Genomic DNA, 23898 nt, shown 5'->3' with positions numbered 1-23898 from the left:
ATGTCTGAGGAATCTCATAGATTTTTTTGAGGATGTAACTAGTAGAGTGGATAGGGGAGAACCAGTGGATGTGGTATATTTGGATTTTCAAAAGGCTTTTGACAAGGTCCCACACAGGAGATTAGTGTGCAAACTTAAAGCATACGGTATTGGGGGTAAGGTATTGATGTGGATAGAGAATTGGTTGGCAGACAGGAAGCAAAGAGTGGGAATAAACGGGACCTTTTCAGAATGGCAGGCAGTGACTAGCGGGGTACCGCAGGTCTCAGTGCTGGGACCCCAGTTGTTTACAATATATATTAATGACTTGGATGAGGGAATTAAATGCAGCATCTCCAAGTTTGCGGATGACACGAAGCTGGGCGGCAGTGTTACCTGTGAGGAGGATGCTAAGAGGATGCAGGGTGACTTGGATAGGTCAGGTGAGTGGGCAAATTCATGGCAGATGCAATTTAATGTGGATAAATGTGAGGTTATCCACTTTGGTGGCAAAAACTGGAAAACTGATTATTATCTGAATGGTGGCCGATTAGGAAAAGGGGAGGTGCAACGAGACCTGGGTGTCATTATACACCAGTCATTGAAAGTGGGCATGCAGGTACAGCAGGCGGTGAAAAAGACGAATGGTATGCTGGCATTCATAGCAAGAGGATTCGAGTACAGGAGCAAGGAGGTACTACTGCAGTTGTACAAGGCCTTGGTGAGACCACACCTGGAGTATTGTGTGTGGTTTTGGTCCCCTAATCTGAGGAAAGACATCCTTGCCATAGAGGGAGTACAAAGAAGGTTCACCAGATTGATTCCTGGGATGGCAGGACTTTCATATGATGAAAGACTGGATTGACTAGGCTTATACTTGTTGGAATTTAGAAGATTGAGGGGGGATCTTATTGAAACATATAAAATCCTAAAGGGATTGGACAGGCTAGGTGCAGGAAGATTGTTCCCGATGTTGGGGAAGTCCAGAATGAGGGGTCACAGTTTGAGGATAAAGGGGAAGCCTTTTAGGACTGAGATTAGGAAAAGCTTCTTCACACAGAGAGTGGTGAATCTGTGGAATTCTCTGCCACAGGAAACAGTTGAGGCCAGTTCATTGGCTATATTTAAGAGGGAGTTAGATATGGCCCTTGTTGCTAAAGGGATCAGGGGGTATGGAGGGAAGGCTGGTACAGGGTTCTGAGTTGGATGATCAGCCATGATCATACTGAATGGCGGTGCAGGCTCGAAGGGCCGAATGGCCTACTCCTGCACCTATTTTCTATGTTTCTATGATCTGACCATGGACTCATCTCCACCTACCTGCCTTTTCCCCATAACCCTTAATTCACCAATTATGTAAAAATTTATCCAACCTTGTCTTAAATCTATTTACTGAGGTGGCCTTCACTGCTTCATTGGGTAGAGAATTCCACAGATTCACCACTCTTTGGAAAAAGCATCTCCATCCTAAATTTACTCCTCCAAATCTTGAGGCTATGCCCCCTAGTTCTAGTCTCACCTACCAGTGAAAACAACTTTCCTGCCTCTATCTTAGCTATCCCTTTCATAATTTTATATGTTTCGATAAGGTCTCCTCTCATTCTTCTAAATTCCAGGGAGTACAGTCCCAGGTGACTCAATCTCTCATCATAGTCTAAATCCCCTTACCTCTGGAATTAACCTTGTGAAGTACCTCTGCACTGCCTCCAAAGCCAGTATATAATTCCTCAAGTAAGGAGAGCAGAACTGCACGTAGTACTCAAGATGCAGCCTTGCCTTTACCCTGTACAGTTGCAGCATAACCTCCCTGCTCTTAAATTCAATCCCTTTGGCAATGAAGTCCAGCATTCCATTTGCCTTCTTTGTACCTGCAAACCAACCTTTTGCGATTCATGTATACACACTCATACGTCCTTCTGCGTGGCAGCGTGCTGCAGTCTTCTACCATTTAAATAACAATCTGATCTTCCATTTTTCCTTCCAAAGTTGATGACCTTGCATTTACCAGCATTGTACTCCATCTTCCACCCTCTTGCCCACTCACTTAACTTCCGAGTCTGCTGACTCTCCATATCATCTACACACTTTGCTTTTCCACTCAACTTAGCGTCATCAGCAAACTTAGATGCACTACACTTGGTCCCCTCTTCCAGATCATTAATGTATATCGTAGACAGTTGCAGGCCCAGCACCGACCTCTGCGGCACACCACTCACTACTGATTGCCAACCAGAGGAACTCCCTATTTTTTCTTTAATGATAGCATCAAGCATTTTCCCAACTACAGATGCTAAACTAACTGGCCTATAGTTACCTGCCTTTTGCCTACATCCTCTTTTGAACAGTGGTATGACATTCGCCTTCTTCTAATCCACCAGGACCTGCCCAGAGTTCAGAGAATTTTGGTAAATTATCACCAAAGCCTTAACTATAACCCTTACCATTTCTTTCAGTTTTTCAGGTCTGAGATCTTTTGCTCTTCGACTGGGAAAGAGAGGTGCAAGTTAGTTTTCAGTAGAAGAGTTGGGGTAGGATGGGTAGAACAAATGGCTAATGGGGTTATTATAAAGACATTGTGCATCTTTGAATAGAACCAGAGAATCTAAGCCAAAATAATGACAGGCAAAAACAGTTCTGATGCAAACAAAAAGAAAAGGTATGTTGCCTGAAATTTTAGAATTTGTATGGAATCTAGAAGATTTCAGTATGTCCAGGCGGAAGATGAGCACCGTAGTCTTGCACTTTCTCATTAAGGAGACTCAGAGAAAAATGTAGGAGGCGATGAGAGAAAGATCAAAGTGTTAGTGAGATGGTGCATGACAGGCATCTGGAAATTTGGTCATTCCTTTGGACCGAATGTAAGTGTTCTGCAAAGCAATCATCCAAATTGTGTTTGGCTTTTTCACATCATGAGCATCAAATCAAATTCAAGTTTATTGTCACCTGACTATAAATGTATACAACCAAATGAAACAATGTTCCTCAGGCCCACTGTGCACCCACACGACATGTAGCACACACAGTAAAAAATCAAAATATTGTTCCACAAATAAGTTTAATAGAATGTAATTAAAAATGCACGTAGTGAAGTGTAACGTCGGTAAATAGGATAGTAAACAGCTTGCTGTCCGAATGACAAGACCTCAGTGGTGCCAGGGTGTTAATTTGTCTCAGCCTGAGAGAAGAAGTTGTTACCTAGTAGTGGGTCAAAGAGATTGTAGGATGGGAGGCAGGGTCTCTCAAAATGGTTTGGGCCTTTCGTCTGCAACACTCTGGGTAAATATGGTGAGGGAGACCCTGATGATCCTCTTGGTGGTTTTTGCTGTCCTCTTTAGGGTCTTGCAGCATGATGCCATATAGTTTCTGTACCCCACAGTGATGCAGCCGAACAGGAATGGTGCTCCTGTCGAAAATCCAGTACGCTGGTTTGGAAGAAGTGCAAATACTTCAGCTGCCATTTCACCTCTCCACTCTCAGACCTATTGCAGGGTTTCAACCTGAAACGTTGACAATTTCTTTCCTCTAATAGTTGCTGAGTTCCTTCAGCAGATTGATTGTTGCTTAAGTGCTTCATCTGTTGAGTGAGGTCAAAAGTGAAGACCAAGGGAACTTTTTTTCCCTTGCTCCCTTCAGGAGGAGGTGGTGTATGATCAGAGATGTGGTTAATAGATGGTCAAAAGCTTTGGCCACCATGCTAGTGGGGAAGAAAGAGAACCTGTGCAGAATGCCTTAGATTTGGAGCAAGTAGATAGATCCATATGTTGTATCCAGAAATGATATTGTCCAGGAAGTTTTTTTGGAAGTTAAAAAAAAGAGGTGCAGATCTTATGGTTACAATCATTTTATGAGATGGTCAATATAGTACATGTCAAACAGAGTCAGCCTGCAGCAGCAAGGCAAGTAAGAAGTGACAAGTAACTGGAGAGCTTCTCTTCTCTCTTTACACTGCAAACTTGTTTATGCTGGTTAGATAAAGGAGATCTCATAACTGATCTGATAAGAACAGCTCTTTGAACAAGGATCGTCTTGATTTACACTACCATGATATCTCAGGCTTACAGACAATGAAACTAGAGAAGTACAGAATTACCTATACTACAAATTACTGAAAATCTACTGAAAAGTTAGAGAAACAGGTGATATAATGAATAAATAAATAAGCATTGACAATGTTAAACTGCATTTTAAATAGCAATTTAGGCCCAAATCCAACGCAGAGGAACTGGAAGAATTGAACTGAATAGTTACAGAACTCAGAATAGGAGGAAGTCTAGTCAAGATAGCTATGGCAATTTTGTGGGATTGTAATCTGTTTGTGGATAGCCAGTTTCCTGAGGTGGGGATACAGAAATATAGACAGGGAAGGGAAGAGTTGGAGATGGATTGCGTGAGGGGAAATTGGCTGTAGAAGTGATAATGTTTTTGAGTTCTATATGAATGTGGGGAAAAAAGTCCAATGCAGTCATCAGTGTACCAGTAAAAGACTTGAGAGAGTGGGCCCAAGTGACTAAAACTAGAATATTTCACATATTCCGCATAAAGATGAGCTTATTTTAAGTCTCTGCGAGTTCCCAGATCAAAGATACAGCTTTAGATTTGAGAAACCAAATGGAGATCGGGTAATTACTGTGCAGAGTGCTGATGTTTAATCAGTAGGAATAATTCTGAACTTCATCCCATCCATGCTGAATAAGGTGACTAATAATTGTGACTTACTGTTATAATGAGGTCCAGTGTAAGCTTGGGAAACTATACTTCATCTTTCATTTTCAGGTAAGTCACTTTTTTTCTGTTGTATCAGAACTGGCCTTCTCCACCTGTCATCATTTTGGTTATTTTTTTCCTTATTCTATTTGTGGTCTGGCCTGTTGGACATGTCTCACAGGCTTGCCTTTAATAGCATGTTACACAGACAAAAAAACAGGGTGCTTGTAACTCCCAATTAACCTATGAGGATTCATTCCATCATTTGGTCCATTTCTTCTCCACCTACTGTCTCTTAGTAGCACACACAAAGCACTGGAGGAACTCAGTAGTTTAGGAAGCATCTATGGAAATGAATGAACAGTTGATGTTTTGGGTTGAGACTCTTCTTCAGGACTGGAAAGGAATGGGGAAAATGTCAGAAAAAAAGGTGGGGAAGGAGGTCTAGGCAGGTGTAAGAAGCCAGAGTGGAGAATAGAAGACGAAGGAAGGGGAAAGGAAAAATACTGGAAGGAGAAATTGATGTTCAAGCTCTGAGTTTTGATGGAGGGTTAATCCTGGATCAACATTAACTGTTTCTCTTTCCACAGATACAGCCTGTTCAGCTGAATGCTTACAGCATTTACCGTTTTAATTTCAGGTTTCCAAAATTTGTGGGGTGTTTTTTTTTAATCACAACTATTATTACTGTTGTATAAAACATTTCTCAGATAAATGTGCAAATTCCAGAGTACATTTTAGAGTATTCACGAAGTAGGTTCAAGACTAGTTCATCATGAACTTCAATTCTTTACCCACTAATTTGTTATAAACATCAAGGAAAATGTTAAGCCTTGTGTTAGGCCTTTGATTTTTTTTGGTCGAGCAAATCGTAATTACTAAACAAACCTTTAGTCCCTGAATGATTAATTAGAATCATGTTATATGAGTAAATAATTTAAAAGTTATTGCTTTTCATTAACTTTTTAAGCTTTTGTTCCAATACTTACATTTATCCCTTGGCCTTATTTGTTTGTCCCAATCTTTATTCTGCTTTTACTTTATTGAATGATGTATTACTTATATTCGTGGCTTTCCTGTGAGTTTTTTTCAATGTAATTCTTCAGGCAAGATCATTCTAACTGCTGCCTGTGCTGTTGATGGATGCTGTTTAACACTATAGGAGAGAAATTGAAGCTAATATAGGCAAAAAGTAGACTATTTTCCAAACCCCGAGAAAGTTCGACTGGAAAAATCACTCCAGTGATTACAATCTTGTTCGTGTAGGTCGTCTCTGTTTTTGAATTGTTTTTTTGCATTTCCAGGTGTTGTTGAACGTCTAAGCACACTGATTCATCCATCAACTGATAAAGAAAAATTAGGTGGTAATCAGGAGTGGTTACCTTGGCCATTATGCCAACATGGGATCTGAAATAATACTGCATACTCACTCACCCTTGTTTATTACTTTGCTATCATCTCTGACAAGTTTTCCCCACTGGTGGGACAGGATGTAGCCAAAGCATGTAATGGTAGATCTGCTATGATTTCTTCATGTCAAACGTCTTACCTGACTAGTTTGTGGGACAGATCTACTCATTTAGACATGACTTCCTAGAGCAAGTAGAGTTTTGCAAGGGATACTGCACAGGGGCATTTTGCGATATACAAATACAAATTTGTTACTTTGGTTGATCTGGGTTGATTTGCTTCAGTTTTGCTGTTTTCTGATTCAGCATTCTTATTATGCCACAGCTCAGTGGCTAGCTGTGCATTTTCTCTAAAGGAAATGAATGCTTTCTTGGTTGTCATCATTATGATCAACTGTAGAAAGATTTTTTTTTGAAAAATTCCAGTTAATTAAATTGCTAACGCAGCTTGCTGAAAAAGAATCCTGACTAATCCTCTGTCACCTTGCGTTGTAACGCCAAACTTAGCCCATTCGAGATTGAAATTTTTGTGAATCCTGGATCAACTTGTTGAATTTTCTTGGAGCCATATTTTGCCTTAATGATCTCCCTCTTCCATTTATAATGAATAGAGACCACAGCAAAAAGCCTGTTTTTCTTTAAGCATTCATTTTAAATCCGTCTTTTTCAGGAGTACACTGCACACATGGCTTCAATCGAACTGGATTTCTTATCTGTGCTTACTTGGTGGAGAAGATGGATTGGAGGTAAATAATTTTCATGCTATATTTTGGGTATATGAGCATATCAATAAAGATGCACGAAAGGGAATTGGCATACTTAATAATGTTAACGTGTGGGGCTTCTAGAAAGTGTGTTGGTATTAAGTTAGGTTCTTTGGCTTTATCATACCGAAGTATAAATAAAAAGTTGAAAATTCACATATAATATTGTGATCATTAAGACATGCAAGGGCAAATTTTAAGAATTTATATTCAACCACCTAAAGCGGTAGTGTATTCTACTGATTTGTTGCATAATCCTAAATATCACACAGGGAATTAAACCACATGTGTGAGCTGAAAATCGATGGTTTACTTGTGGATTGTTTCTGAAACTGGCAATTTTTTAACTCCCAAAATTTCATGATAATACTCAATGAAAGCAGCCTTTTGAACTGTCCACCCTCACGTGCAGCATGCAGAAGCCTTCCTCCATTGGTAAGTCCCCAAGAATAAAAGTCAATTATTGTCTCCACACTAAATTTTTCTTTACAAAAAAATCTTAATTTATGAAATTTGGCAGCATATGGTATACATGAAATATGCAACAGGACTCCAGTGGTTTATTGATAAATAAGCTATCAACAAGATGGTTTTGAGGGATTATATACCTGGCATGATTAGGTGATTGTTCTTTTTACGCCTCTTCAAACAATTTGGTACATAATGTATTTTAACAGCTCCTTGTTACAGTATTTCATTATTTAGATTTTGCTGGTTGGAGAACTTGTGAAAGCTGTATTTGTGTGTTAGGCTTCACTGATTATGTTCTGAGTAAGTAGTCCATTGTTCTTCTGTTGTCATTGGAATGGCACACTGTGATATATCTGGGAGAGGTGAAACACAAAATGATTATTTCCTGACTGCTGCTGGCTTTCTAAGCCATAGAATATTGAAAGAGCAAGTCATTGAGATGTGTATGTAAGTTGTAAATATCTTTATTCTATAAGCAATTAGGATTATGTAGCAATTCAGTAAATACTTTTGGTTTTGCATATTCATTTTTCTGGATGGGAAGGAATTTGTTTTATACTCTGAGAATGTACTGTGATTGTGCTGTTGAGGTCTTTTTAAGGTCATATTGCTGATTCAATTTTTTTTCAGTGAGTAATGTTAAAGCAAATCTTGGGAATAATTTATTTATGGTTCAGATTTTACAATCTCCTGTATATCACTGTGCGGAAAGCACCTAATATATCAAAATGGGATGTACATGGATCAATATTTCAAAAGCCAGATATATTCTTATGGTTGCAAATGGTATCCACATGTCCTGATACAGGAAGCAAGTTAGACTTTGGTCATAAAAGACGGGGAGTAAGCACAAGTGGATTGAATGCAGTTATTTTCAGAGATCTTAATTCATCAGTGATGTTGCCTTACCAGCCTGTGCTGTAACTTTGAATGTTGCCAATAGGAACTGCTGATATTAAAACTTCTGCTTCATACTACTTTGACTTTAAGACTTTGAAATTTGATTGCAGTTTGATCAACTTTGTCAACATTCTTACATGATATGAGTGTCTGTTTTGTTTTTTATTCAGCATTGAAGCAGCAGTGGCTACTTTTGCACAGGCGAGGCCTCCTGGTATTTATAAAGGGGAATACCTGAAGGAACTTTTTTCTCGTTACGGTGAATTAGAAGATGCTCCTCCACCACCGGAAAGACCAGACTGGTGTTATGAGGATGGTGATGAAAATGTTGATGATGATGGATGCAAAATTGGCAATGACGCGGAACCTGGATCTTCAGGCTCCAACCCCAGCAAGAGGAGAAAAGAGCGACTTAAGTTGGTAAGAATTATAAAGTCACTGGAAGAATTTTTAAGTTGCTTTGTAAGAATGGAATGTAACGTGTTTATTCTTGAATTTTGCAGTAGCCCCATACCTTCAAATGTACAATATACAATCCAAAAAACAATGGAGTAGATCTTATTGACAGGGTCTCTACACTTGGAATTTCCAGCTTGATGCTTCTCCTTGTCTTTCTATCAAGGACCTTTCTTGCTGGTCCTCAATATCATGGAGTCTAGTGCTATGGTATCAGTATTTGGACCTTGGACAGCACAGTGTCTCTGAAATATCTTCTTAGCAAATGTTAAAGTTTTGATGTTGGAAGTCACTTAAAGCTATTTAAGACTGAAATAAACTGTGAGTAAGTGTTAAATGGGGAACATCAAAAAATAAAATCAAAATACAAAATCAAAATAATTTTAAAATAAGTATGTGCCTTCCTCTCCTTCTACATCTCTATGCTGTATTCCCTTTTGAAATTAATGGGGTTCTGATTCTTCATCAGATCAAATCTTCACAAAGGAGGTATGTGGCAATTCCTCAAGTTAGGGAATGTCAGTGAGACTGGTCTCTGCATCTGTACTATTGTGAAATGAACTATCATAGTTTGGCCTTCCCAATCTATCTGTTTGATAGAGCATATGCAGCAGACCTGGACTTCAGTTTTGATTACTGATGCAAATAGTCTTTATTGAAACCTCCAGCAGCAGACAACAAAGTTCTGCTTAGTTCAGAAATATTACGTTGCCCCCCCCCCCATAACTGGACCTTCCAAGTTTAGTTAAAGTTAATTTGGAATGGTAGAAGCAGAATAGATAGACAGGGAATAAAGATAAAAAAGATCAGCTGATCAATCCCTGTTCTTTCCATTATCATCTACAGTGCATTGAAAAAGTACTCAGCCCAGAACCCTTTGTTCATATATGAGTATTTCGACCGGGGGTTTTGATCAATTTAACTGAGAATTTTTTATTTGTGAATCTGAACCTTTTTTCACAGTAGAGCCCCAAAAAAAGGGAAAATTGTAAAGCATGAAGAACTAAAAATTCAAAAGCTGAAATATCAGCAGATCAAAAGTATTTACCCCCTTTTGCTCAGTACTTAGTTGAACCACCTTTCGCAGCTATTATAGCCAGTAGTCTTTTCTGTTGGCTTTGCACAATGTGATGGAGCGAGATTTGTCTATTCCTTGTAAAATTGCTCAAGCTGTGCCAGGTTAGTTGGGGAGTGGTGGTGGACAGCAATCTTGAGGTCTTGCCAGAGATGTTCGATCGGGTTAAGGTCAGGACTCTGACTCATGCATATCAATTTTCTTCATTTGAAGCCACTCCTTGGTTGCTCTGGCAGTGTGCTTTGTGTTGTTTTCCTGCAGAAAGATAAACTTCCTCTCCAGTTCAATCTTTCTGGCAGTGGATAGCAGTTTTTTTTTAAAATTCGGGATCTCCCTGTATTTAGAAGCCTTCATCTTCCTGTCAATCCAGACCAGATTTTCAGGCCTTGCTACTGAAAAGCAGCCCATAGCTTGATGCTATCTCCACCATACTTTTACAGGAGGGATGGTGTTACCTGCCTGATGCACAATATTAGATTTAAGCCACACGTACTACTTAGTGTTGAGGCCAAAAAGTGCCATTTTAGTCTCATCCAACCACAAGACGTTTTTCCACAATCTTTACAGTATCTGTGTGAATCTTTGCAGAGTCTTTACAGGGTCTTTTTTTTTAGCCACTCTTCCATAACTATCCTTTTTGTGCAAGCCTTGACAGATTGTGGAGTCATGAACTTCATCAACAGCTGCAGCTCAGTCAAGAGTGATTATTGGCATCAGAATAGTCTCTCTTACAAATGCCATTCTTCTTTGGCAACTAAGTTTAGAGAGGTGGCCTGACTAAGGCAGCGTGGCTGTTGTTTCATATTTTTTTCACTTTTTCACAATGGACTGCACTGGGTTCCGATGTATGTTCAGTGACCTTGACCTGCCTCTCGGTTTTTTTGCACTACCTTACTTCCCATTTTTCTATTTTCTATTTATGATTTATAATTTAAATGTTTAATATTTACTAATTTTAACTATTTTTAATATTTAATATTTGTAATCCAGGGAGTGTGAAGCGCAGATTCAAATATCGTTGTGATGATTGTACGTTCTAGTACTAATTGTTTGGGGACTATAAAGTATGATCTGGTATCCTTCCCCAGATTTGTACTTCTCTATTATCATTTCTCTGACTTGTCTTAAATGCTCTTGTTTTCATTTTGGGTAGAAAATCTACTACCTTACAGATTAGGCATTTATTCTTATAAATTCATTGAAAACAGATCCTCCAATTTTTTACACTATAAATTGGTCAGTTGGTAAGGTAATATGTACAGTATATAGCACCTAAGGAAAGTTAGCATAGTAATTTCAAAGGGCATGAATACTTTATCAGCCTCACAATTTTGGTTTTAATATTTAGTAAATTGTTGGAAGGTTTTGGCATTTTTCCTTTGATTTGATATAATGCACAATGTTTTGCAGATTAGCTCAAAAATCCTACTTCTATATATTTTAAGTTTAGAAAATGAGATCGTAAAATGTGAAAGTAGTTTTGGCGGTTGATTACTTTTTCGAGGCATTGTACATGGAGCATTATTATGAATTTGAAAAGAACACTTGACTTGCTGAGTGACAGTTTTGTAGGGGTCTTTTGAGATACATTGGGCAAACCTTGAATAATTAATATTGCAACCTAGATCAATGTCTGGCAGACATGCACTTAAACCCATGCAATATTCAAGAATGATTGTACCAGAAATTACAACCTATAATGTATATTGGCATATCAGATAATCTATACATCATCATTGCCTCATATAATGAACATTTTGGATGCATTTTAAAGGTAAATGAAAATCAAAGAAGTTCAAATGGTGGAAATCTGAAAGAAAACAGAAAGCACTGGAAACTTTCAGCAGGTCATGAGAAATTCTCTGTGGATGCTTCTTGACTTGCTGAGGTTTTCAGCATTTCCTATTTGTCATAATCAATTTTTTTTGATGGACAGGTACAGCAAAGCTTTTTTACATGCTAATGTAATTTTATCTTGACTCATCTGAAGGGAAACTGGTTGGATTAGCTTGAATTGCAATTTCTAATACCAACTGATTTTGCTGTCCTTTGACCTAACTTTTGGCCCAGATTATACTACAGTTGTGTAATTTTCTCAAAAGGGAGCAGTTTTTCTGGAGGGAATGCAAGTTAAAGGTGTGACACAAGTGACATTGCAACCGAAGTTGGGAGAGATCCAGAGGAAATGTCAGCAGTACTGTGGATGGGAAAGGTGAGTGATTTTTGATGGCACAATTCAATTATTGTTAAAGTCTTTACTAATGGAATTGAAACTGATTATTAAAAATTGACTCCTAGATGCACATTCTCTATTAATAGTGTGGTATTTCAAAGAAAACAATAACATTTACTGGTAGGGAATTATTTTATGCATTTTCTGTTATAGTGAAATGAATCTGGCTGAAGTTCATTCGTGAATAAGATCACTACTTGTAAGAGTCCATACTTTCACGTTTGCTGGAACAAAGTTGGAATACATTATAAATGACTTATTCCTACGGTTTCAAAGGGAAGATCCCTTGTGCTTGCAAATTAATTTCTAACTGATTAAAATCTCTGATTTTGCTGCCAAAGATAAATTACTTCTAAGGCGAGTGCACTGCACTTCAAAAATCGTGTCAGTAGTGGTGATAGAACTGACCAAGTTAATCCACATGCTTCAGTATTATCCTGTAGAGCTACTTTCATGCCCTGCTTTAGGCCGTGTGCTCTGTTTGATTCATGCATTTTAGGTGACTTTTCTGCCTTTTGAAAAATATCAGCAAGTTAACAGTTTATCCCAATAGCAGACCTCTGTTATGGATATTCCTTTTGTCTTGTGCATCTCTCTACAACTTCAAACCAACTGTTTCCTTTCTTTCCCTATTTTGATAGGGAATCAGCATATTAACTCAGAACCAGTTTTAATATCACTGGCATATGTCGTGAAATTTGTTGTTTTGGGACAGCAGTACATTACAATACAGAACATAAATTACAATAAGTACAATACTGTGCAAAAGTCTTGGGCACAGGTAAAAATATTCTGTAAAATGAAGATGCTTTCAAAATTAATGAAATGAAAAGCTTCTAAATATCAAAAAAAACGTATAATTCTCAAGATTGAGGATTCTATTAATTCTAATCAGTAGAAAAGTAAATCAAGTCAATATTTGGTGTGACTACCATCTGCCTTTGAAATAGTATCAATTCTCTTAGGTACGCTGTTGTGTAGCTTTATAAGATAATCAGCTGGTAGATTGTTCCATGCATCTTGGAGAACTTACCACACTTCTTCTGCAGACTTTGCCTGTCTCACTTGCTACTCTCTCTATAGGTAATCTCAGATAGCCTCTAATGGTGAGATCAGGGCCCTGTGGAGACCATATCATCTGTTGGAAAACTCCTTGTTCTTCTTCTTGCTGAAGATAGTTCTTTATGACCTTAACCATGTGCTTGGGATCATGGTCCTGCTGCAGAAATACAGCCCCAAACTTATAGGGAGCCTCAACTGTGCTTCACTGTTGGCTGCAAACACTCACCTGTGTAACGTTCTCCAGCTCTTTTACAGACAAACTGCCTCCCTTTTGAGCCAAAAAATTCAAGTTTTGACTCGTCAGTCCAGAGCGCTTGCTGCCATTGTTCAGCACCCCAGTCCTTGTGTTTTTATGTGTAGGTGAGTCTCTAGGCTTTGTTTCCACCCTTGGAGGAATGGCTTTTTGGCAGCCCTTCCATGAAGACCACTTCTGACAATACCTCTGAGTGTGGAGGGTTGTACTTGAGTTCTAGTGGTTTCTGTGAGTTCAGAGCTGATAGCAGTGCTGGACTTCCAATTTAGAAGGGATGTCAGTTTGATTTCTTATCTGTTGCACTCAGTTTCCGTAACCGACCCCTACGCTTTTGGTCCTGAAACTTGCCCCTTCTTTGTGCTTCTTCAGAAGAGCTTGGACAGCACATCTTGAAGCTTCTGTCTGCTGTGAATTTTCTGCTTAGGAGAGACATTGCTAATGTAGGATGGCCACCTTGTTCTTGTTGCTGTGCTCACTCTTGCCATGATGTAGTGCAAAAAGAGAGGAAAAAAATACAGAGGAAGTGCTTTGTGGGTTCAATGTCTATTCAAAAATCTGATGGTGGAGGTGAAGAAACTGTTCCTGAAATGGGTGTCTTCAGACTCCAGTACCACTTCCTTGATGGTAGCAATGAGAAGAGGGCATATCCTGGGTGATGGGGTTCCTTATTGATGGATGCTGCCTTTTTGAGGCATCTCCTTTTGAAAGTATCCTCGATGCTGTGGAGGTTATTGCCCACAATGAAGCTGGCTGAGTCTACAAACGTCTGCAGCTTTTTCCAAGCCTGTGCATTGGTCCCTTCATAGCAGGTGGTGATGCCACCAGTTAGAAAACCTCTACGGTGCATCTGTAGAAATTTGCAAGTGTCTTCGGTGTATACCAGGGTTCCTCAAACTCCAAATGAAGTATAGCCACTGCTGTGCCTTCTTTGTAATTTTGTCAATTTGCTGGGCCCAGGATAGATGTCCAGAGATGTTGCCAACTGTTTCTGTTTCCACTGGTATTGCCTGACCTGCTTAGTAACTTAGTCCTTTTAAAACTGCTGCAATCAATTTTAGTAAGAAGAAAACTGGACCGTTTCTCATCAACTGAGAAAACCAGTTAAGACAGGACAGATCAGCCTAATTAACCTTATGAAGTGCTCTTCATATACATATGGGTGTTTCTGCCAAAATTGGAAGGGTTGTGCTTGAGCAACATGGATCTATTCATGAGCATTTCAAACCAAAGTCTTTTAATCTTGTATTACCATTTCTGGATAAATTTTCTTGCCTAGGCCTAGGTCAAGCTCACTAGTGAATGTAACAATGATTTATAATTATGAAAGAATGTCTTTAATCTGCCCTGCTGAGCTCCCATGAAGTTCTGTAGCATCAGGATAAATGTGGCAGAAAGTCTGCTTTTAATTGATTTGCTCTTTAATTATTGACTTCGACATCTTGCCTGTAATAACTTCTAAAGTAACTGTCCTTTGATTTCCTGTCTCTGTCTCCCTGTCTTTTTGGAAAAAGGGAGTTACTACTGGCTATTTTCCAATAGTCCTGGAATTTAGCAAATTTTGAAAGTTTTTTCAACCATTATGTCTACTATCTCTGCAGCCATTTCCTTTAAAAGCCTTTGGTGTGGGCCATTAGGTCCCAGTGTTTTGTTTGCATTAGCCCTGTGAATTTCATTAATACTGTATCCGTTATGATTTGAGTTTTTACAAGTCCCTCCCTGTTATTTGAAATTAACCCATCTATCTCTGTCCTCCATGGTGATGATTTGAGCAAAGTAAAATTAACAGGTTTGCCATTTCTTTGCTATTATTAATTCACTAGCCCTTGTTTCTGGAGGCCCTACACCTACAGTACCTGAGCTGTGTAAGTGCGTTTGGACAAGGTGGACAAAAATGTATCATGGTCATGTCAGTTTGCAAACCAAATTTCTTGTGTGATTTGTTATGGGCTGGTACCAGGTCTCTTCATAAACTGTGGTGTAATAATCCTATGTAATTTCAGAACTGCTTGGGGTTGCATCTTTAATTACCACTACTCCACAATTCCTAATTGTAGTTGCTTTATTTATAACATTCCCTGCCTGATCCATTGGTATTATTATCTAATAACTCTTAATCATGATCAGAGCTAGGGCTTTACTCTTTGGAGAGGAGGATGAGAGGAGACATGGTAGAGGTGTACAAGGTAATAAGAGGAATAGATAGAGTGGATAGCCAGTGCCTCTTCCCCAGGGCACCACTGCTCAATACAAGAGGACATGGCTTTAAGGTAAGGGATGGGAAGTTCAAGGGGGATATTAGAGGAAGGTTTTTTACTCAGAGAATGGTTGGTGCATGGAATGCACTGCATGAGTCAGTGGTGGAGGCAGATACACTAGTGAAGTTTAAGAGATTACTAGACAGGTATATGGAGGAATTTAAGGTGGGGAGTTATATGGGAGGTAGGGTCTGAGGGTCGGCACAACATTGTGGGCCGAAGGGTCTGTACTGTGCTGTACTATTCTATGTTCTGTGTTCTATCATTGGCATCCTCACTGATGGTATTTTGGTTTCATTAGGACTTCAATTCTGGATGTCAGGTGTAAGCTTAATTTTCACTTGGATGGAAGTGATTGCCTTTGACATCAGACAGCATTTAAATTAGTGTGATATTTAGGGGTTGCAGTAAATGGGAAAGCTCAACCATTGAATGGCATCATACCAAGGATGAAGGAAGATGCTTATCATGTTTGAAAGTCTTTCATCCCAGACCTAGGATATTTCTGTAATACTTCCTCCACCGTAATGTAAAATATTTTGCTCTATTCAGTCAGTGTCCACCATCTATTAAAATAGTAATTGGGGAGGAGCCGAAATAACAAACATGAGAAAACCTGATGTCCTGATGCAGGGTCTCGGCCTGATATATCGACTTTTTACTCCTTTCCGTAGATGCTGCCTGACCTGCTGAGTTCCTCCAGCATTGTGTGTGTGTTGCTTCGGAGCAATAAATGCTTGTTTTGTTTGTGACGTTCAAATTTCAAAAATAAGCAAACCTCTTGGATATGTAGTTTTTATGACATCTACCATGCAATCATATAAAAAAAAATTGTTTTCAATCTGCACTGTTTTTGTGGGCTATATTGTCTCAGTAAAGCTAAAAAAGTTTGTGAAATGGTGACTTTCAAATTAGGTTGACAGAGAAAGTGTCACTACCTCAGCTTCTGCTTTTTCCAGGTGAATGTTGTAATGCATATTTTCTGTGACAACGCAGTACTAATATTCGTGTTAATTTAGGTCGGGATTTCCTGGTGCACAGCCTGTTTCTATGGACAAACAAAACATAAAATTTGTTGAGCAAAAGCCATATAAGGTCAGCTGGAAAGCGGATGGGGTACGGTGAGTATTTGTTTGTTTTGTTACCAAAATGCCTCGGATACAAAATGACAATGTGCTGTCAATCATCTTAAGCTGTCTTGGGAAAATACCTGTTGGAGCAATTGTAATAAGAACTGAATGTTTAATTATTTTCCAACTAAATAGAGATCTCACGGATAAAGAGTGGTATGCTATGGAGTGTAAAATTAACTTGGTTTTAACACTTAATGTAACTTACCTTGTTGAAAGCAAAATTGGGATAGAAGGACTCTGGTATCAGCAACTGCACCAAGTTAAGTCAGCTGGCAACCACTCAATTTTTATTCTTCTTTTCAATAGCCAGATTCTTTCTCAGCCAACTAAGAGTAAAACAGACAGCTTTAGGTGAAAAAACAGTAAACTAAAAAAAAATTTTTCAAGTCCTGACAATACAGCAGTCATGAATGATTTGGGTTTTGAAAGGTGCTGAGGGCAAGAGTTCTGAATGCAGGAGGACCTGACTGCAGAAGCAACTACTGGTGGAATGAGTGGGAAATGAGATGAAAGATTCATTGAAGGGGTGTTGAATGATCGGTGGTAGTAGATAATTGGTTAATTTGATGTGTATCCGTAGTGTCTTTTGTCCAGAAGAAAGTTCATGGAGAAATCTATTGATTATAATGGAATTTATATTTTCAGAATATATCCTTGTACTTCAATTTTATTCACAACTTAATACTTAGAACCTTGTGAAATACAAAGTGTTTCTGACATTCATTCTTTAAGGAGTAGTTTGAAAGAAACCTTGCCTCCAAATTCTGACCTAGCAGGAGGAATTGCACTTACACTTGTGTAACTGAGATTATAATATTGGCTCAATTGGTAGCACTTGCCTTTGTGTCATTAAGTTGTGTGTTCAGTGTGTTGTAAAGATTTGAGGACATATACCTACAATTCAGCTGTAGTCTTCCTCTTTGTATGTCAGTATTGTTTAAAATTAATGGAAATCATTCTGTTGGCCAGATTATTCTTTCAAAAGTAGGAAAACAAATCTTCTGGTGAGTTATTCATTTTGTTTGTGGAACTTTATGCATGGGTTGGCTGTAAAATCAGTGAGTGTACTTCAGAACTGATTGATAAAGGATTCTAGAGGGTCACTGCAACATTAGACGGCTCTATTTTATATATGTTATGCAGGTTCAATGTGTAATATAACTTGATAGGTGAAATCAATAGTTGAGGTCTGCAGAACTTTGAAGAGGAGCCAGTGTTGCTTATGATGCTGTAGCTCAGATATTATGCTGATGACTAATGTGTTTATAAGAAAAGATGAGTAATGAGTATAAATTTAACAGTTACCGGTTCAATATGTATCCTCAGAATAGAATGTAAAATGTAGAATGAAGACGTTGTAATTGCTAAATGAAATTCAAGGAATTTGATGTATTTGCTCTATTGCCTGTGATTAAGACATGGCAGGTAAATATTTGTGTCACTTGCCTTTTGTAACTTGTTGAAAATTATTTCGAGAAATTGTTCTAATTGCATGTGCTAAATAGAGTAGGATTATTGAATGAAACTATTAAATTGCAGTTTCTAGATGGTTGATTTCTCCACTTTACAGTACATTAAGTAAGGGGTTGCTTTTCATAAAGGAAGAAACGATTGTAGGGGAACTTTTGCTGATTTCCCTTTGTGTACCTGCCAGTTAGCTGAGGATTAACATTAGCAAAGAATTCTAAAAATAAGGCCAAGTATAGAAAGCCAGAGACAGATAGTAAAGATAAAGCACCCTAAATATTAGCGAGATGGTCACTTTCTATCATTTTATGCCTGTGCATGCTTTCTAGGTACCAACAAACTTTGACCTGGAAAGCACATTTTCTGGGCTGCATTTGGAAAGAATCAGTAGTCATTGAATGGTAAAATTAGGTTGCAGGATACTCAGTATTTTAATATTTTCTCATCAATAAAGCACAATTTATAGGGTTTATTAAAGGGATGGTTTGTATATTGCTGTACATTTCCTCTACATTTTTGAGCATTAATCTGCTGGATTAAATATCAAGGATTTGTCAGAATACGTTTCCCTGAGCGATGTTTAGATGACCTGTTTGTTCATTTGTCTAAATACGTACTTATAATTAAATATTGTGTTTTTATGGAAAAAAAGCATCTTGTTGACAAGGTAACTGAATGTTTTGTTTAAGTTGTATGTTTTACCAAGAAATGATAGGACGATTCTCCCTCATAATGTCCTACGTGGCAAAATTACTGTTTAATCTGAGCAACTAATTTACATTTTATGTTGGAGGTATGGGTGTGAAGAAGTGCAAAATAATGAAAAGCAAAGAATAGCAGCTGAATGAACCAATGCTGTTATTGCACATCTCTTGGCAGGTGGTTCAGGAGCAGGACTCAGCATTCTAGAAGTGTACATTGGTGTATGTTGGGGATTAACATGGTCTTTTCCCCTCAAGGCTGTTTATTAATATAAAATATGTTTACGTGTTACCAGTTGTTTCAGTGCTGAGTTAATTTGGCAAAGTGAGCAAAGGGAATAATTTGGAAAAGCTTGATAGAAGCTACTGAAGCAAGTAGAGACCAAATTTCAGTAATAGTCTGAAGTTCACCTCATTTCAATGTCTTTGCAGTGACTGTAGGCAGATACTAGATGGCAGTGTTGCCTGGTTTGTTAATCCAGTTAAATTGATTCAGTTAACCCAGTCAAAGGAAACTAATCCTGTTTAATTAAAATGAATTACTTGCTCAGCTGTAAAGTTTGGGCAAAATTCCTTTGAATCTGTGAAAATCCTGTCTCCATTTTAGCATGTGGCTCTCAGTTTTGTGGAATATTGGGGGCAGGCAGCACTTTGTTATAAAACTGAAGTGATCCTCACCACTTTGGTGTATGATCTTTATCCTTTAAATACAGAGCTGAAAAACTCAGGTACACAGTGATTTCACATTGTACTTTGGTTACAGTATAACTGGAAGATTCAGATTTCCTGAAGAAACGTCGACTGTTCACTCTCTTCCATAGATGCTGCCCGACCCTCTGAGTTTCTCCGGCATTTTGTGTGTGTTGCAAATAATTAACAAGATTTTATTGATCAACATAACATTTCATAATTTGATCAAAGCATTGCAAACACCAGATTATCGTAGTAGTAATTATTTTTGCATAGGCAATCTTAACAATTTTTATGCATATATTATGCTGCTACAAACAGAAGTGAAATCAATGGCCAATTAATTTGTTTTTGGTACATAGAAGGAGGTGTGTTGTTTAAGATGGTGGGTTTGTGCTGTTTGGTTAATAATGGATTTTTCAATTCACATGGCTATTCCACTGAGGCTGGTTGGGACTACCACCGGAGGTAATGGGTTAAGGGTGAAAGGTTTAAGTCCATTCAGAGGCTTGTGAGAGTGTAGAATGAGCTACCATCACAAGTGGTGCACATGAGCTAAATTTCAACTTTTAAGAGAAGGTACATGGATGGTAGGGTATGGAGGGCTATTATCCTGGTGTAAGTGGACAGGAGTAGGCAGTTTAAATGCTTTGGCATGGACTAGATGGGCTAAGGGGTTTGTTTCTGTGCTGTTGTTGTCTGTGACTCTATGATTCTTGTGTTTAAATCAGAAGGTGTGGCTATGACCATACATTAGGCAAAAATTATCCTGGATCAGATTCGGTGCTTGAACTTCCCAGCTAATGCATTGACCTGTTCCAGATGCAAAAGGTCAACTGAGATAAAACTTGAGCTTGAGAAATGATTTGCAAGGTGGGGTGATTTTTGTATTTGAGTAGGCTTCAGGCATCAGGTCTTTAGTCCCCTATTTGAGGAAGACCCTGGTAATCTTTGACAAATCACTATTGCCAAATATTTTAGTTAAAGATAAATTTAAAAATCATGGGCTCATTGCATTGGAATGGGTTTGTTACTGTGATGTATCTCTGAAGATAAAAATGATTAGTAAAATTGTTAAAACAAATAAAAATTTAAAAAATCATTAAAAATCTAATAATTGAGCCAAGATCAAGTGAAATAAGTAAAATGGTCATATAATCATTGCTTTGTTTTGGACTTGTATTTGATCACATCTGTAGTTATCTAAAATGATCTGAACTGCAGATGACAGATAACTGGCAGTTTCTGTAGATCCACCAGTTATAGGGGAGGTTGATTTGAGCCAATGTAAGTTGATAATCCAGTGCATGTTTGAAGTGATACATGATTCATTATTGGGGATTATTCTTCACGTGAGACTTTACACCCCATTTGTCGCAGGTATTAGATTGCTCAAAGAATTCAATCTCGTGCTTATTAAGAATGTGGAACCACTGACGAGATCCCATTCAGAAGGTGGCAATTGATGCAAGTGGGTGAGGAGCAATAGCTCAATCAACTTTGGTCTGTAGTTTGTGGGTAAATTCATGCTCTGACCCTTCTTGTAGACAGCCTCAGTGTTCTTTGACCAGTCCAGTCTATTGTCAGTTCGTATCCCCAGGTATTTGTAATCCTCCACCATGTCCACACTGACCCCTGGATGGAAACAGGGGTCACCGGTACCTTAGCTCTCCTCAGATCTACCACCAGCTCCTTAGTCTTTTTCACATTAAGCTGCAGAAAATTCTGCTCACACCATGTGACAAAGTTTCCTACTGTAACCCTGTACTCAGCCTCATCTCCCTTGCTATGGCAGAGTCCTCAGAAAACTTCTGAAGATGACAAGACTCTGTGCAGTAGTTGAAGTCCGAAGTGTAAATGGTGAAGAGAAAGGGAGACAAGATAGTCTCCGGTCTTGATGCTGTTCAGGAATTTATCACTGGATATCAAGCCCTTTTGACTCAAGAAGTTCAAAGAAATTAGAATTATCTTTTCTTTTGAAGATGAGTTGGCAAACTAATATGACTGAAAGACAGTTACATTTCCATGGACTCTGCTGACCAGCATCCTACGATTTTGAAGGAAATGATTATGGAAATGGTGAATGCATTGAGTGTCTAAAATTTTAGTGTTTCTTTTTTTGAAGAAATGTTTCCACATATTGGAAGATATCAAGTGTAACTACATAACTGAAGAAGATGAAGAATGAAAAGAAAAGAATGGACTAGTTTACCTGACTTCAGTAATAGGCACAATGCTGGAATCTATTAGTAAGGCAGTGATAATGGGGCACATGGAAAATAATAGGATAAGTGAGAATAAATTTGGATTTATGAAAGGGAAATTATGATTGATACATTTGTTGAGAAATTTTCGTGGTTATAACTACCAGATCAGATAAAAATGAACCACTGGATAAAATCTAATTTATTATTTGAAGGCCACTGATAAGGTGCCACAGTTAGTGGCAACCGATGTTCGTGGTTTTTGGGATAACATACTGGTGTGGACTGATTAGAGAACAGTAAGAATGCATGGGTCATATTTGAGTTAAGGAAGTATTGAATAATGGCAGGCTGTAAGGAACTGGTGTTGAGACCCCAGGTGTCCACCATCTATAATCAATGATTTGGATGAGCGCTAAAGTGAAAACTGTCCACTTTTGTTGAAGATACAAAACAAGGTGGCAGTAAGAGTTTTAATGAGGGTGAAAATGAGCTTTAGCAAACATAGACAGGTTAAGACCAGAAAGTGAATGGCAAGGACTTGACAGACGGAATATAATGTGGAAAAGCGTTAGCTACTTGGGGAGAAAGAATAACAAAAGTGGAATATCTTTCAAGCAATGAGAAGTGGTTTTAACTTGGTATACTGAAAGATCCAGATGTCCTTTCGTGTAAGTCACTGGAAGCTCCAGAAAGCAATTAGGAAGGGAAACATTCTTTTGGCATTTAGTGAAATAAGAAGATTTGAGTAGAAAAATGGTTGTCTTGTTCCAGTGATGTAGTGCCTCAGTGAGACTAAATCTGGAATATTAAGCCCAGGTCTGGTTGCTGCTTAAGGAAGGATATATTTTTATAAGGGGATCACAATGAACATGAAACAAAAAACAGTACAGAGCAGAAACAGGCCCTTTGGCCCACAATCTCCATGCTGTTCACTGTGCCAAATTACCTCATCCTATCTGCTTGCATGTTTTCTATATCCCTCAATTACCTGCCTGTTTGTATGCCTGTCTAAATGCCTCTTGACTGTTGCTATGGTATCTGCTTCCAGCATATCCACTGACAGTACATTCCATGTACCTATCACTTTGTATTTTAAAAAAATCTCCATTCAAGTTTCCCCCTCTCAACGTAAAGCTATGCCCTCTGGTATTTAACATTTTCCATCCTGGGAAAAGGGCTCTTATTCTCTACCCTATTTATCCCCAATAAATTATATACTTCTATTGAGTTTCTCCTTTGCCTCCAGTGGTCCAAGAGAAAAAATAATCCAGGTTTCCAACCTCTTCTTATAACTAATAGTCTGAAATTCAGACAATGTCCTGGTGAACCTCTTTGACACTCTCTCCAAAACTTTCACGTCCTTCCTCTAATGCATTGATCAGAACTGCACATGATGCTGCGAATGTGACTGAAATTTTTATATAACTGGAATATAACTTTCCAACTTTTATACTCTGTCCTGAATGATGATGGTGAGAAACCCTTTACCAATTGTGTTACCACAACCAGGGAGTTATGGACTTCCAGCCTAAAATCCCTCTGCACTTCAATCACTTCAGTATTTTAAGGGTACGGCCATTTACTATATAATTTCCTCTTGCATTTGGCCTCCCATTCTTGATAAGTATTAATCATTCTACCTACATTTTCACTGAGATCATATATACAAATAAAATATGAACATGCGGTCCCAACACTGATCCTTCCAGACATCACAGGTCATTGACCCCCCCCGTTGCAATTATATTGCTCCAACCACTGGCCTCTGTCTTCAGTGACCAAATCAATTCTAATACGATCTAGGAAGTCTCTTTATATCCCAGGTACCTCAATCAGCTAGATAGGCCTATCAAGAAGGACCTGATTGAAAGCTGTATTAAAGCCCACATCCACAACATCCCTTGTCAATTGTCATCATAAGACATAGGAGCATAATTAGGCCATTCAGCCCATCGAGTCTGCTGCACCATGATGGATGATTTATTATCCTTCTCAACCCCCATTCTCCTGCCTTCTCCTTGTAACCTTTTACACCCTTATCGATATAAATACACCAAATATACCCAGTCACATGGCCTTCACAGCCACCTGTGGCAATGAATTCCACTGATTCACCACCCTCTGGCTAAAGAAATTCTT

At 38.5% G+C, this 23898-nt stretch overlaps 1 protein-coding gene across 1 annotated transcript in view; it reads left to right on the top strand.

The window, feature by feature from the left end:
* The window catches only part of rngtt (RNA guanylyltransferase and 5'-phosphatase), a 384105-nt gene that overhangs the window by 74224 nt on the left and 285983 nt on the right, over window positions 1-23898 (top strand). The window contains exons 5-8 of the mRNA XM_063040367.1: window positions 6763-6838; window positions 8398-8647; window positions 11861-11970; window positions 16581-16682. Of these exons, the coding sequence (XP_062896437.1) occupies window positions 6763-6838; window positions 8398-8647; window positions 11861-11970; window positions 16581-16682 (538 nt within the window). The remainder of the gene's footprint in view (window positions 1-6762; window positions 6839-8397; window positions 8648-11860; window positions 11971-16580; window positions 16683-23898) is intronic.

The sequence above is a fragment of the Mobula hypostoma genome, chromosome 2 (assembly GCF_963921235.1).
Source record: "Mobula hypostoma chromosome 2, sMobHyp1.1, whole genome shotgun sequence".
Lineage (NCBI taxonomy): Eukaryota > Metazoa > Chordata > Chondrichthyes > Myliobatiformes > Myliobatidae > Mobula > Mobula hypostoma.
The sequence above is the reverse complement of the archived record's forward strand: the minus strand, read 5'-3'. Positions and strand labels throughout refer to the sequence as shown.